This window comes from Gymnoscopelus braueri (genome assembly GCF_963280865.1).
Source record: "Gymnoscopelus braueri genome assembly, chromosome: 8".
Classification (NCBI taxonomy): Eukaryota; Metazoa; Chordata; class Actinopteri; order Myctophiformes; family Myctophidae; genus Gymnoscopelus; species Gymnoscopelus braueri.
The window spans coordinates 23211827-23226000 of record NC_137609.1 but is presented as its reverse complement, the minus strand read 5'-3'; the positions used below and the strand labels follow the sequence as shown (position 1 = coordinate 23226000).

At 41.9% G+C, this 14174-nt stretch overlaps 1 protein-coding gene across 5 annotated transcripts in view; it reads right to left on the bottom strand.

Moving 5' to 3' along the window:
* The window catches only part of specc1 (sperm antigen with calponin homology and coiled-coil domains 1), an 87851-nt gene that overhangs the window by 60952 nt on the left and 12725 nt on the right, over positions 1-14174 (bottom strand). For 2 of the 5 annotated variants that reach the window (XM_080434695.1, XM_080434700.1), the window contains exons 2-3: positions 8018-8186; positions 7507-7639 (exon numbers count right to left, since the gene is read on the bottom strand). In XM_080434695.1, the coding sequence (XP_080290821.1) occupies positions 7507-7639; positions 8018-8170 (286 nt within the window). In that variant the 5' untranslated portion in view covers positions 8171-8186. Of the gene's footprint in view, positions 1-7506; positions 7640-8017; positions 8187-13182; positions 13369-14174 lie in introns of those variants that run through there. The other 3 variants (XM_080434696.1, XM_080434697.1, XM_080434698.1) reach the window with 3 other exon arrangements.

Sequence of the window (14174 nt, the reverse complement as noted above, 5' to 3'; positions counted from 1 at the left end):
TGTGTGCAGAATGCCCATGTCCGTCCACATGTGTAAGCACATTATGCTCATACTGGGACATACTGGAAGTGCGGGCCAGGGAGAGGCTGTGTCAGTGTATGTCTGTCACGGCTGAGTGCTTAAGCAGGCTGAGGCGTCCCAGTGAGACTGAAGGATGTTTGATTAATTAATCTGACAGGTATGAGGCGTTTGGGTCTGAGCACCGCACACCAACCCCACCCCACTCTGAAAGCTGACACACGGCAGATCAGCTTATCCAGAGTAAAAACCTAATAGACCCACCATTGGTCTATATACACTACAGTACTATCTTTTTCTGCCCAATAAATTCATCTGTGTTAATTTAACTTACAGTAATTAACACTTACTGTGTACTGGGCTACTAGAACTCCACCTGTTTTCACTCTACACTAAATATCTTCTCTGAAAACAGCTGATCTACAACGCGGCACAATGCGTCGAGTTGTGACTTGTGAGCATGTAGATTGGCTATTTATTTAACGCTACATGTTAGCCCCAGAATAGGGATGCTAGGGTTCAAGTGGTTAACCAACACACACATTATCATTTCCCCTCTTCCTTGTTCTCTCTCTCTCTCTCTCCCTCTCTCTCACAGCAAGCCAAGGTCAGGGGACACTATCAGTGTAGAAACGATGGAAACTGTGGATCTCTTGAACGAACAACAGAACACCGCAATCCATCTGCCGATAGCTTGCTAGCTGAACATATGGCGTATAGCCTGAGGCGACATCCACTCCATCACTGAATGACAGCCTTTTCATACAGCGGGTGTGAAAAGGGGTGGAGGTTGATGAGGAACACACTGTACCTGCTTGCCACATCCTCCCTGAATGACACAGCAAAATAAAAAGCTAAGCTGGTAGGGCTATAACCCTAACCCAAATATCAAGATATTTTTGACCAAATACCTCCATGTTGATATTGTGACGATAATATCCTATTGTGACAATATATTTTCTTTTACATTTTTCAAAAAAAACTGTTTTAAATGTATAAAATATGGCTTAAGTGATTAAAACCAGCAATAGACAACACTTATGCCATATCATGGCATTACAGTATCCAAAATCCCAGACAATATCTAGCCTCATATCAATATCGATAACTCAATATATTGCCCGCCCCAGCCATACCTGCTTGTACCCTACTACAGCGAGTTAAAATAAATCCTCCTTTATGGCATAGTAAACCTAACAGCAAGCAGAGAGAGAGGGAGATTGATAGGACAAAGGTTAAGCATGTGAGATAATTAGTCTCTTACTGTTCCATGTTTACAGACAGTGAAACATATCTCGCAGCAGTCCTAATGAAATGGAAGGGAGGACAAACAGGGGAGTGGTTTCAGTGGCATAAGAGAGGAGGTCAACGCTCCATGTAAAAGCCTACAGTAAGCTGGTTCCTGTGATTCACTGTGTGCTGTCACATCACCAATGACTGGGAACTGTGGGAAGTACTGGAAGTGCCCCCCCCACCCCAAAGCCTCCCAACTCGGACCTCACTCATGAGAAAGGCATTCGAGTGTCTCTGTTGCTTCTACAAAGTATGCTGGAAGCAGTGCTGTTCCCATTACAACAGTGTTTTCCATTAGAACAGTGTTTCTCAACCTGAGGTCCCCTTGGGGTGAATGCTAAAAATGGGCACAAAATTGCACAAAAAGAGATATCACGTTTTCAATGTGATATATGTACAACTTGTCATACAAACTCTATTATCCTGTTACTTTAATAGATTACTCCCACATATAACATCATTGTGAAGCATAGTAATAACATTGTGCAAAATGTTTCAAAATGTTTCAGAAATAGTCAAAATATCAGAACAAGGTCACATCACCATACATTGTAAGCTTATAGATTTGCAATTTTCGCTTTTCGTTGTACAAGAAGTATAGGGCTTAAGTGGTTAAACATGTCTGAAAAACATTTGTCGGATGTAAGAAGGGAGGACTCTAAGGGAAAAAAGATTGAGAACCACTGCATTCGACTAAGGTAGGAAGCTAGTACAGACAACTTCATTCTAAAGCAGAATGTGAACATGACAAAAGCCTCTGTCTACAGCTCGTGAATCTGTGACTTACAGGTTGAGATTCTCACGTACATTGAGCCCGACGCTATAGCATGTCTAATCAGTTGTGACAGTAGCAGTAACTCAACAACAGCAGGCCGAGAATGAGAGAGAATCCATACGTGAAGTCGTGCCATGCGCTTGCCCAATGGGCCTGTTATTTATAGAGTGGAACTGACTGACTTATCTCTTGTCCTCTCCTCACACGCTCCGCAGGGGCTTCTCTCCAGCGAAAGCTTCAGTAAAATATTGATGAAGTGTTTTTAAATAAGTTATCAGCATGAGCCCAGGCTTTAACCCTTTGTCTGGTAGAACACAGCGTCTGATGACAGGGAGGGAGACATTGCTCCATTAGTTAAACTAACTCATTGTGAATGTATAGGCACTTTGTACAGCCACCTGTATTGACCCTCTCAGCTTCTGTGGCTGATGGTGTGTGTCTAGTCTACTAATAGTTGGGCGATATGAATTGGAAGTGATAGTTAATACTGTGTATGTTTTTCGATGTTATCATGTAATGATAATGCATTTTAATCAGGAAGAGCTATTCAGTTCTCAAAGTCGAATTGAATTAATTACACAATTGAACAATTTAGCAGCTCTATGTCACGGTAGAAAGCAGACAATAATAACAAAATAAGATATCACGCTTTAACCACTTTCACCCTGGCAACAATTTTTATAGCAGATCAACAAGCTCATAACACATCGCTGACATTGTGAGGTCGTAGATCGCCTATTTTCGCTATTCGTCATACAAAGTATATATTATTTGTTAAAAATGTTCATATGATTAATTTAAATATACATATATCTATGATATTGGGAAATTAAATGTACAATGTAATGCGTAGCTCTCTCTTTACAAGTGCTGAAGAGGAAGAGAAGTGAAGTGAGCTGTCAGCTCCTCAATTACAGGCTTATTGCTTTCTTTAATTATCAACCACACATGTATGGTGTACAATACAATTTAGTCAAGACAAGACATTTGTCTTCTTGCGTGCATGTCCTAGTGTGGTGATGGTCTACAGTGTGTAATTTGACCAAATGGGAATAGCAATCACTATAAATGCTTCACATTAAGAACAAAAGTATTTTATTTGAACAATGTTGGTGTAACTAAGAGATTTGTCCAGAAATTCAGGCGTTCATGGCCATGAGGTGCTTCAGTTTCATGACAACATCATGCACACAAACATACTTTCATACAGTTACAGTACATACATACATGGCAGCATTTCTACACGTGTGAAATACTTCAGTACATTTCAGTCAACATCATTTTTGATGTATAAAGATTCTGGCATAATTCAAATACTGAATTCAAGCCTAGTGTAACCCAAAGGACACAGCTCTTTTGAGTGATCATCATCATATAGTAGCACTGCTGAAGTCTGCCATGTGTTCCTCTGGTTCTGGATGCTACTCAGTCAAAGTGCCAGGCCTAGTTCCATCAGACAGATATGAGCTCAACACTGTACAAGACCAAACTGACAGTGCTTCCTACAGTATCACTTTCACAAACACATCTAATTAGCCATGGATCGCATTATCGATACTGACTTCATCTCCATTTGCCAGGAAATAAATCTTTCATCAATTTCGTTCTCCCGCACCTGTGCACATACAGTACTGTATGTCAAAACCCAGACATTTTCCTCAGATTATCGCAGGACAACATCATAGGCTTCAAATGTCACAGGCCACCGGGCCGATTAAAAAACAGGCAATTTCCCTCTGAGTTGATTCCTCTAAACAAAACTAAGTGAGCTGTACTTCTCAGTGACTTACAGTAGTGCTAGGAGCAGTAGGCTACGTTATGGTTCTCAATCCCTTGCATGCATGATTGACTAGCACACTTTCCCCACCGCATGTCTAATCTGATTTAACAGTGGCTGATTAGCCTTATTGGTGGACCTGTTTGACTTCTTCTTGTCCATTTGTTGTCTGTCTTCATATGACATGATGTGTGCTAGTGTGGAGCCTTTAGCCTGGGAGCCTTTCAGTGCAGCTGGCCTGCTGGGAACACTATGTTTTACATGAACATGTGCTGTGTAACAGGGTTATAACAGATAGGTCAGATATGAGAAGCAATGGATGGAGAAGCTGACCTAAGTGAATCGAGTGAGGTCTAGATAGAACAGGGAATAATCATTTTGTAGAAAAATAAAAAGGAATCAAAGGAAGAGGTTTTACAGAGAAAGGGAAACAAGCAAATGTTGGCATACACCTAATGATTATGATTCTGCAGGGGTAACTTTAAACACACTGCTTTAGATGTTGGACGGACGAAACTAGAAATTGCCAGAATGAAAAATTATCTCTACATGAAGGATCAGTCTGTTTTGCATACAGGATAGATCTCTGCCTGGGAGGAGGGGGTTGGAGGAGCTCACACTCTCATAATAAGGTTGTCTTCATGGCTTGCTGTTAATCAAAAAAACGAGAGAATAAGAGAATCATGTCCATAAACCAATGGCAACCAATGGACGATAACAAAACTAGGCCAAAGCAAGTTTTAAGCAAGCACGTTAATTAATATATCTTGCGTGACACAAAAGAAGGAATCTGTCACGTCCTCGTGTGTGGAAAAACTCTTGAAAAAACCCAAAGGTTGCTTATTAGGGACTCAAATCCAATGAGAGCATATGCTCTAAATGCATGTGAGAAAGCTTGAGAGGGACATGCTTGGACCTGGGTTCTGAGTTCCTCTAAGTCCTAGGGAATCCCTTCGTCTGCTAGGAATCAATTAGTTTCGCTTCAACACAACAGCCCTTTGAAGAAGTAATCTCACCAATAACACAACAGCCAAACACTGTGTGTATGGCCTCCTGTAAGCAAGCACGACGACAGTGCCATATGCTGTAAACAAGAAAATTACAAGAAAACAAAAACCTACGATACAACAATTACAATGTTTGTTTGACATGAAACAATACGGTTAGCGTTAGTTTGGCTTTCGTACGGTATCTGTTGGAATAGCTTATTTTATCGAGTGTTACACAGTGGCGTACCCACTGTAGAGGAAGGGCAGGCGGTCGCCTGCCCAACTAAGATCTCGCCTCCCCTAAAAAACCCAAATAACCCGAAAAGGTGTCATTGCTTAATGTCCTCAAAGTCACGCATCCAACAAGCTTTGAACTGAGCAGATTGGACCTTGAAATCGTCCATTTTCGCCGGTTTACGATCGCCGATTTTCGATTGAGTTGAAATTTCTTTTTTGGGGGTAATAGAGGGGGGGGGGGGATCTCGCCTGCCCTAAATGTAAATCCCGGGGACGCCACTGGTGTTACATAGTGGCATGCCACGTGCTTGCAAACAGCTCCACTAAAACACACACTCAGTCTAATTCAAATTCAACAATGGCTGTCCTGATACAGCATCATGTTACGCATTTTCAGTAATTAATACAGTCATTAATTAAAATGCCTGAAACTATGTAATGTAATCACCACCAGCAATTAATATTGTGTTGTTGTATTGCAAATGCCCACCCTGCCTTTAGTGCAGTAGAGAGACTGTAGAGTGCAAAACATCTCCCTTGGGTTGCTAAAGGGCTTGAGATCTTTGTTGAGTGTGGTGTTGCACACTGAAAATAGCTGTTTTACAACCTCACAACAACGTTGTGTGGTGATGCGTTGTGAGCTTGTAGGTCTGTCATTTTCAACCAAATATAAAATCCGGCTTACCATCCTCCGTGCCTGAAATGCAAGCTGCAGTCTGTCAGTTCCTACCATCATCAGTGTCATTGTTTGTTCCACCCTACATCTGGTATTTGCCAGATGCCAGGGCTGTAAAAAGAAACTGTAATGTCAGACTAAATATTGATGGTGTTGTGTCCAACCTGACACACTCGCACAGGTAACCACATTGCATTGGAGCCAGATGTCCCATATAGTGTAGTACCTACAGTACAGTACATGCCACTTTTTCATCTACAAGTAATATAAAGAAATGCCACAAAAATTGGTCTCATGTTAGTCTTGCAGTATAATGTGTGGAACCTACTACTACCAGTACCGACAGGCAACAATCCACAACCCAAAAAATCTAAAGGGGAAAAATGCAGATCTCAGATAAAACCATTGAGGATCATTACTTTAATTTTATATGGGCTTATATCAGAAAAACAACATATTTTCTATTTAATGCCCAAAACAATAGACAGTGCCAGACCGGCAGGCCATGAATGTGTCCATTCTGTTAGCTCTGGACCAGAACACAGACAACCACCTGCATCACAGCAAGCCAGCCAAACAGGAAAAGAGACAAGACAGGAACAGAAAGCAGAGTCTTCTAAACTAGAGAGTTTACCCCAGTGCGGTATAGGATTGTGGTGAGCTGGGGCCCTCTAGTGGCCACCTGTAGGTAGCTGCACTTATTTTTACACAGCAAGGTGGCATCAGTGACAAGAACCTTGCTTTTCTTTAAAAACCTCTTTCAGAAACGTAACTAGAAAAGGCCGCTCCTCAGAGCAGGCCTCACCCACTAATCTCTGAAGCTAGTTATAGGCAAACAGTATGGAATATCAAAATCCTGTTTGACGGTTATGATCATATGACTCACAAGAAAGAATATCATGTTTCTGCAACAAACATTGACGCCCCCTATGGGTGTAAGTGATATCGGCTTTTGAGTAGATCAGATGCTGCATTCACGATTTTTGAAAGTTTGTGAAAAATAGGCCAATCCCATAAACTTTGAATGGCAATCATAGCCAATCGGAATGTAATATGAAAACTTGTGCATGTGGTGTGTGGTGCCTGTTTCAGTTCATCTTATGGCAGCCTCTGTCTTCCCAGAAATGTTGCTATGTAATGTTGCAACTAATCTAGGACCACATATAACAGTGTGTGTGTGTGTGCTTCTACTTCTCGAGAGTGTTGTAACAGAAGATATGGCTAGCAGATAAACTTAACAGTACCAGTGTGAATTTACGGAAAACTGAGTATATCTCGCTGGAACTGACTAGGCACTGTAGGCACTAGGCAGGTATGCAGCATCAATACCTACCACTTCATAACTGCAGGTTGAACTACATTAAATGTTCCCCGACATTATCAAATTATATCACAACTTTCATAGACTCATCAACATCAAGTGTTCTAAGTGTAAACAGCCTGCCTATTGTGACAGTGAACTTCAGTGTGAATCATCAGAATACAAAAGCAAAATCGAGTTGCAATCAAAGCTTTGGTCAACACGTTAGATCAACTTGACAATCACCTTTCGCTAAAACAACTACAGTACATGAGACAAAAGCAAACAAAATATCAAGTCACTGGCTGTAGCCGATTTCTTTACAAGTCAGTACATGGAAACCTTGCTCCATCCACTTGAATGAAATCAAAACCTTTATACAGTAGATATAACATCGTGTGAAGCAGGTCAACGTGAGCTGCAATGTAATGGGTCTCTTACCAGTGAGGCTACGAGGACGTGCCTCTGCCAGGTCTGAGATGGCACTCATGGTGACCGTCTTTTTCATGCGAGAGATGGCTGATGTGCCCAGGGAGGGCTTGGTCAACGCATCATCACTGCTGGCTCTCTTCAGCTATAAAAAACAGCACAAGACAGGATGTGCTGTTATTGTACACCTTAAGGTAAACACCCTGTTTTGTTTAGTTTTTTACAATGTTTTTTTTTTACCATTTTTACAATGTGACTTGCCATCATCGCATCCGAGAATTAACAGGCATCCACACGTTCCAAGCATGTAGTATGTAATACTAATATAATAGTGCATCAAGATAAAAACCTTGAGCTGCCGACATTTGAATTTTCTCACGGCACATCTATTTATAGATACAGCATGTCACATAATTTATACATAACATTGTATGCCAAAATAAGTTGACGTTATTGAACTGGTTACGGTACTGTAGAGTTATCCATGTGGTGGTGCGCTAGTTATGCGTAGTGGGAATTTTACCTTACTTAGGCGAAGATCTGAGGCCAGTGTGCTGGATGATCTGGAGGTCTTCATGGCTGTGGAGGTGGAAGAGGGGGCATAGGTGGCCGGCTTTGCCCGCTCCTGGTGTCCTGGCTTGGGCAGGCCCACCTTGGTGGTGCCCGCTTTCAACATGACTGTTTACCTGTACCTGCGGAAAACCACAGCAGGGAGTGAGGTGGAAAGGTAGGTATGAATATCACACATGGTAGAATCAATACTCCAAAGCACAACTATAGCTTTATTATTGGAGTATCACAGCAGGGTGCCAGCACCCTGCTGTGAGGCTGACAAATAAAAAGCTCATATGTGCAGATGGTAAATGAGAGCAATTCCCCTGTCATACTATAAGTTTGGTAATAATAGTCCCAATGGTTTATGGCCACTTCAAAAGAAGTAAGCCAACAGTAGGGCACAGAGAAGACCAGGACCGTTAGGCCACTTCCTGTTGGAGGAAGGAGTGAAGAAACAGATTAACTTCAAACTACTTGTTTCCACAACCTCCTCACATCCACAAACAGGGTCACCCAACTACTGTGCACCTACACTTTTGAGCTCTCCTGAGGTAGTTTGAACAAAAAGGTACAATAATTCTATTGTTCAGTTGATGAAAATTTGTTTAACCCTATGATATGGCCACAGGGAGTCATAAAGGGTACTAAGCGATGTACAGTGATCTGCTTTGCCAACTAGCACTGTAGGCAGTGAGTAGCCAAACAGGAAGGTCAATGTACGATGTAAGGGCACTTAAGGAAGGAGAGACATTATTATAGTGGTAAATAATGAGCTATGCAGCTCCCAGGATATCATCTCATTGATTTTAGGGGAGGAACTTGGAAGTGATGCATGATGGGGTAACCCGATCCTTCGCTTTTGAGGGCTTTGGGAGCTAATAGGGAGTCCCTATCCGTCTGTCTTCTCCTTAGGGAGTAAAAAGAGTCATCTTACTGTAGGGCTGAGCTTGGCAAGATTTCATTCTGCTTCCTTCCGCTACTGCAATTATTGGTTTGAGATTTTTTACATTTTTGGGATTCCTTGCATCACCATTCCGTGGTAGGCCTACTCTCCATCCCAGTACTAGTTCATACAAAAGTTACTGAGAACTATTCACGGAATGATTAAATCAAATGTAGTACAAAACCATGCGATAAGAGCCAATGTAACAGCAATGTAACAGCTGTGAGACATGGCAATGAAGGACCTCAACCGTAAATCAAGCAACTCTAAGAGCCTGCAGTGGATCCAGGTCAGCCACATATTCCCAACAGAGGGTTTGCGGTGCCTGATAAGGCTTCACACAAGAGTATAATTAGAGAGAAACCTTGCAGGTCCTCACAGACTGATTTGGAACACAGTGTGCAGTTTCTGTCTGTATTTACTGTTTGTATAGCACCTCTGGCATTATCATATGACACCAAGCCCCTTTCATGGCAAAATCTTGTGAGTTATAGTCAAGATCTTGTGATTATCATCGCCTCTCTCAAATCTTTGACTTTCCCAGATCTAACACTTTGGTTCCTATATCATTTGACATACTCATGGCACGACTTATCAAGGCCAGTGGTGGAAAAAGTACTAATTTGTTTTACTTAAGTAAAAGTATCAATACCATCATGTAGAAATACTTTGTTACAAGTAAAAGTACGGTATTCGTGCCAAAAGTAAAAGTACTCATTATGCAGAATGTCCCATTTCACAAGTTTTTTTTAAATGTATGAAAATCCTTTGACAAAAGCAGATCTACAAGCTCACAACAACGCAACGCGTTGTCCTTGTTGTGAGCTTGTAGATCGGCTATTTTCAAATAGCCAAAGTATATACGGCTTAAGTGGTTAATGTATGTTTTGTAATAATAATCCAAATCAACAAAGTAACTAGTAACTAAAGTTTGCAAATAATTGTACAATATTTGCCTCTGAGATGTAGTGGAATAGAAGTAAAAGTATTGAAAATTGAAAATACTCCAGTAAAGTAAAAAAATACCTTGAAAGTGTACTGAGGTACAGTACTTGAGTACATATACTTTGTTACTTTCCACCACTGATCAAGGCACACAATTGGCATTTTCTCCAGCAATGGTGAACTTTGTGTAGGCGTGATGAGGAAGTGAGGCAAATTTGAGGACTTGTCCTCTACATCCTTCTGTGACATGGGAGTTAATTGAGGAACTAAATGTTCTGTGAATATGTTCCACACATTGCAGCACAATCTATGACATGATGTGAGAAGAAGAAGGAAAGGTCAATCGAGCCCAGAGTACAGCGTCCCTAACCTACTTTGTTTTGAGCATCTTTGTGTACCACTGCAAAGGATCTTTCAACGGGAACTCTTCGTTCCTCTGCAGATACAGCACTATAAAAGCAGTTTCTCTGGAGTCAGGACGCTGTCCCACTTACTGTCAAGCGGCCTAATTAGAAACCCAAATGTCTTTTGAGAGACAGAAGGCTGACTGCATTTTCAACTTGAGCCAGCCAATGGGTGAGAAGAGACACACCACTGGCATTAGAGTATAGTAAATCAGACATCTCACTGTGGAAAGGTGATCCCGTTGACAAAGATAAGCAACATTTACACGTCTTGTTTTTACACAGCTGCATCTCACAGAGTTTTAATAAAACATGTCGGATTAAATCTGGGTCCCGGCAGAAAGGAGGCTCACAGTCTGCATAACCTATATATGGAATTTGCAAGGAAAGTTAGCAAATTAGAAAGCTGAATATAATTTGTAGCCACCACAACCCTAACTATTGGGTTGTGCTGTGCCTTAATTACATTGCTTTTTTCCCCTGAATATGACCACTACAGTACAGTATATGGGAGATAGAGCTGTGGAGAAACTTCTCACAGAATTTCTGGTCTTTAGCTGCTGGGAGTAGATAACAAGGAGGCAGGACTTTAGATCAACCGACATGCTTATCAGTTAAGGCCTCGATGAGGCAGTCTCTCAAACATAACCTGATTGTTAGTGTGCAAACCCTGAAGCACCCCGAAACCCTGTTTCACTGACACAAATCCACTGATCCTGTAAATACACATGCTTTCAGTCAGAACAAGTCAAGAGCAGGACCACCATTAGTCTTCAGAGTCTCACAAACTCAAAATGTAATGTCATTTTCTAGCAGCTCAAAACAATATCCAACAGTCTTGCACAAATACACTTCCCACACTGATACACTGACGTGTTAACAGTGTTTGCCAAAATTTGCCATCCTGTGAAAAATGTCTCTGACTTCAACCGGTAGTTTTGGAAACAAAAGCAAACAACTAAACCACAACTCATCCAAGGAAATGTAAAATTAACAAAATGCATGTGATTTACAGTACCTCAATTTTCTTCAAAGAGCACAACCAGAAAGAACACACCCAATATTGTTTAAAAAAGTGATTTTATCCAAATAAAAGTCTCCAGAATGAGAATAGTTGTCGTGCTGCACCCTGCACTAAATCCAAAATACTGACCAACTTAGAAACAAACCCCCAGAATTAGCCGCCACTCTCCCAACCAGCACTACTAGAAAATAATTACAAAGGAACACAAAGTTGTTTACTCTTCTTCTACTGCTCAAAACCAAGGAGATATTGGCATACTCTTGCCTTTACTAACCCTAACCCATCAAAAAAGATCTCCCTCCAGACCAATTCCTGAGCTCAACTTAAGCCCAATAGCCCATATATACTAAAATAATGTATATGTTTGGTATATATATACAGTTGGGGAGCAGATGAGGTAGGTATTGCAGTCTTCCATCATCAGGAAACAAATGGAGCATTGCAGTGACAGCTCCCATCTCTTCTCTCTGAGCATAAAGAAGGTCCATCACATCACAACATGTGACTTCCTTCCAGAAAGTCCCCAGAAATTAGAGATGATGGGATGACAGGTTAATCTTTCCTCTGCTGCGCACAATTATGCTAGAAGCCTAAACAACATGAAATGTTTAGGCTTCTTGCACAACATTTTTGTGTTTCAAGGGTCTTTGGTCTGCTGTGGCATTGTCACAGGCAGTCATTAATTTAGTTGTGTTCTATCCGCAGTGATCACATCAAAGGGACAAGAGATGTCCTACAGAACCAAACCCTCAAAGCCATGTTACATTACATCATGTGATCATTTTCTTTTAAAACCCAGCCCATTAAAATGTCTGCTTTCTTCCAATGTGATGGTGGTACGTGTGTGTGTGTGTGTGTGTGTGTGTGTGTGTGTGTGTGTGTGTGTGTGTGTGTGTGTGTGTGTGTGTGTGTGTGCGTGCGTGCGTGCGTGCGTGCGTGCGTGCGTGCGTGCGTGCGTGCGTGCGTGCGTGCGTGCGTGCGTGCGTGCGTGCGTGCGTGCGTGCGTGCGTGCGTGCGTGCGTGCGTGCGTGCGTCAAAGAATAATGCCTGATTTGTACTTGGTTGAGCACCGATGTTGCACACCAAAAACAGCAGATCTAGAAGCTGATGACAATTGAATGACAATTTTTGAAAGTATAAAACAAGGCACAACTGATTAAAACCAGGAATAGACAACACTTAAGTGACATGTTGGATACTACAAATCCCACTCAATATCTAGTCTCTTATCACAATATCAATGTAATATTGATATTGCCCAGCCCTATTGTACTGTCCACCAGGGTCAATCAAGCCTGGCAGGAGGCTGGATACAGGATGCTGGGCTGAGTATCACTGCTTGATCACATCCTCTGTTCCTACATCTACAGTAGTTTTTAAAATAGGCTTAAATAGGCTAGCTCAAATCAGAAACAACTGGTCAGCTACAACAGGAAATACCTTTAAATGTGCAGTCTTAAAAGCTACAGTATCATGTGGACCACTTACTTTTAAAAGACTACTTTTGGAAGCAGACAGAGATGTCAATAGACAGAATGTAACAGAAAAAAAATAAAACGTCAGATGTCATTTATAATGTTCCTGTTGAGTCATTGGATACACTATTCACCCAGCTTTCCATTTTCAAACTTTCCTATTCCAAACCAAGCAGTGCCACACTGTATGTTATATGGCAGACCCAGAAAGTCCTCCACTGTCCCTCCGGAAAGATCTTAAAAACAACTGGTGGATCAAACAACCCACTGATATCATCTGAGAATTCAGGCAATTAGAGACTAGAGAGAGGGGGAAGAGAGACAGAAACACAGAAGAAATACTCACAGCAGTGTAGTGTGTGTTGGGGTGGATGATGTCCTAGAGCCTGCCCCCTGCCTGAAGTGACCTGGACTACAGAACTAGACTAGAGAAAAGCAGCCATCCTGAGTGGAGCTCCAATCACACCAGTTGAGGAGAAAGAAGTGTCCGGAGCAGAAGCTGTCTGCCTCCACGCAGTAATCAGGACAAGGAAGTACTGCAGGACTGCCAGCGGCTGTGCTCTCTCTCTCTCTCTGTGTGTGTGTCTCTCTCTCTCTCTCTCTCTCTCTCTCATACTCTCTCTCCCCCTGTCTCAGACGCTCTCAGACAGGGAGAGTGGGACAGAGTCTCGCCATGGGCAGGTTTTTCCGTCTTGCTCACTACTTTTGTCTGCACCTTTTCTCCCTTGTGAAGATCACAAAGCAGAGAAAGGTGGTGAACTGGTGAATGTGACGTTGAGGCCACTGGGCTATCCGCGGGGCCAAGTAAGGATAATCCCTTTTATCGTCATTTATGAGTATGTTTAAGTTCACAGCATGTAGCATTTTGCTGTGCATGGGAATTTCCTCATTAGGATAGTGGGGCTTGTCATAATGGTAAAGCCTTGGAAAATGCATGCCAGTGGTTATGCACAAGACACAATTGCCCCATTGTAGCATTCAGGGCTATATACATACAGTACACGCGTAGTAAAGAACACATCAGTGTACAGGAACAACTTGCTCCTTAAAAATGACGTGTGCGTACAGTACTGATGATACCTTCAATTAGCTGCTTAGATTTAGAAAATAAATCTAAGCAAGTCTGACTTGGGATGCCACCACAGCATGCACTCCTTGTTCCGAAGTGTGCAGTTGGCCGTTGAAGTCAAAACTGCAGCTTGCTAGCTAACACTGATACTGACAAAGTCTGTCTTTGTCCCTAAAGACACACTTCTTCGTATCGTGAGGGTGGAACGTTTGTGGAGGGGCCTGCATTTTATGTGCTTCCCAGCCGTTTGAATTTGGATCCCACG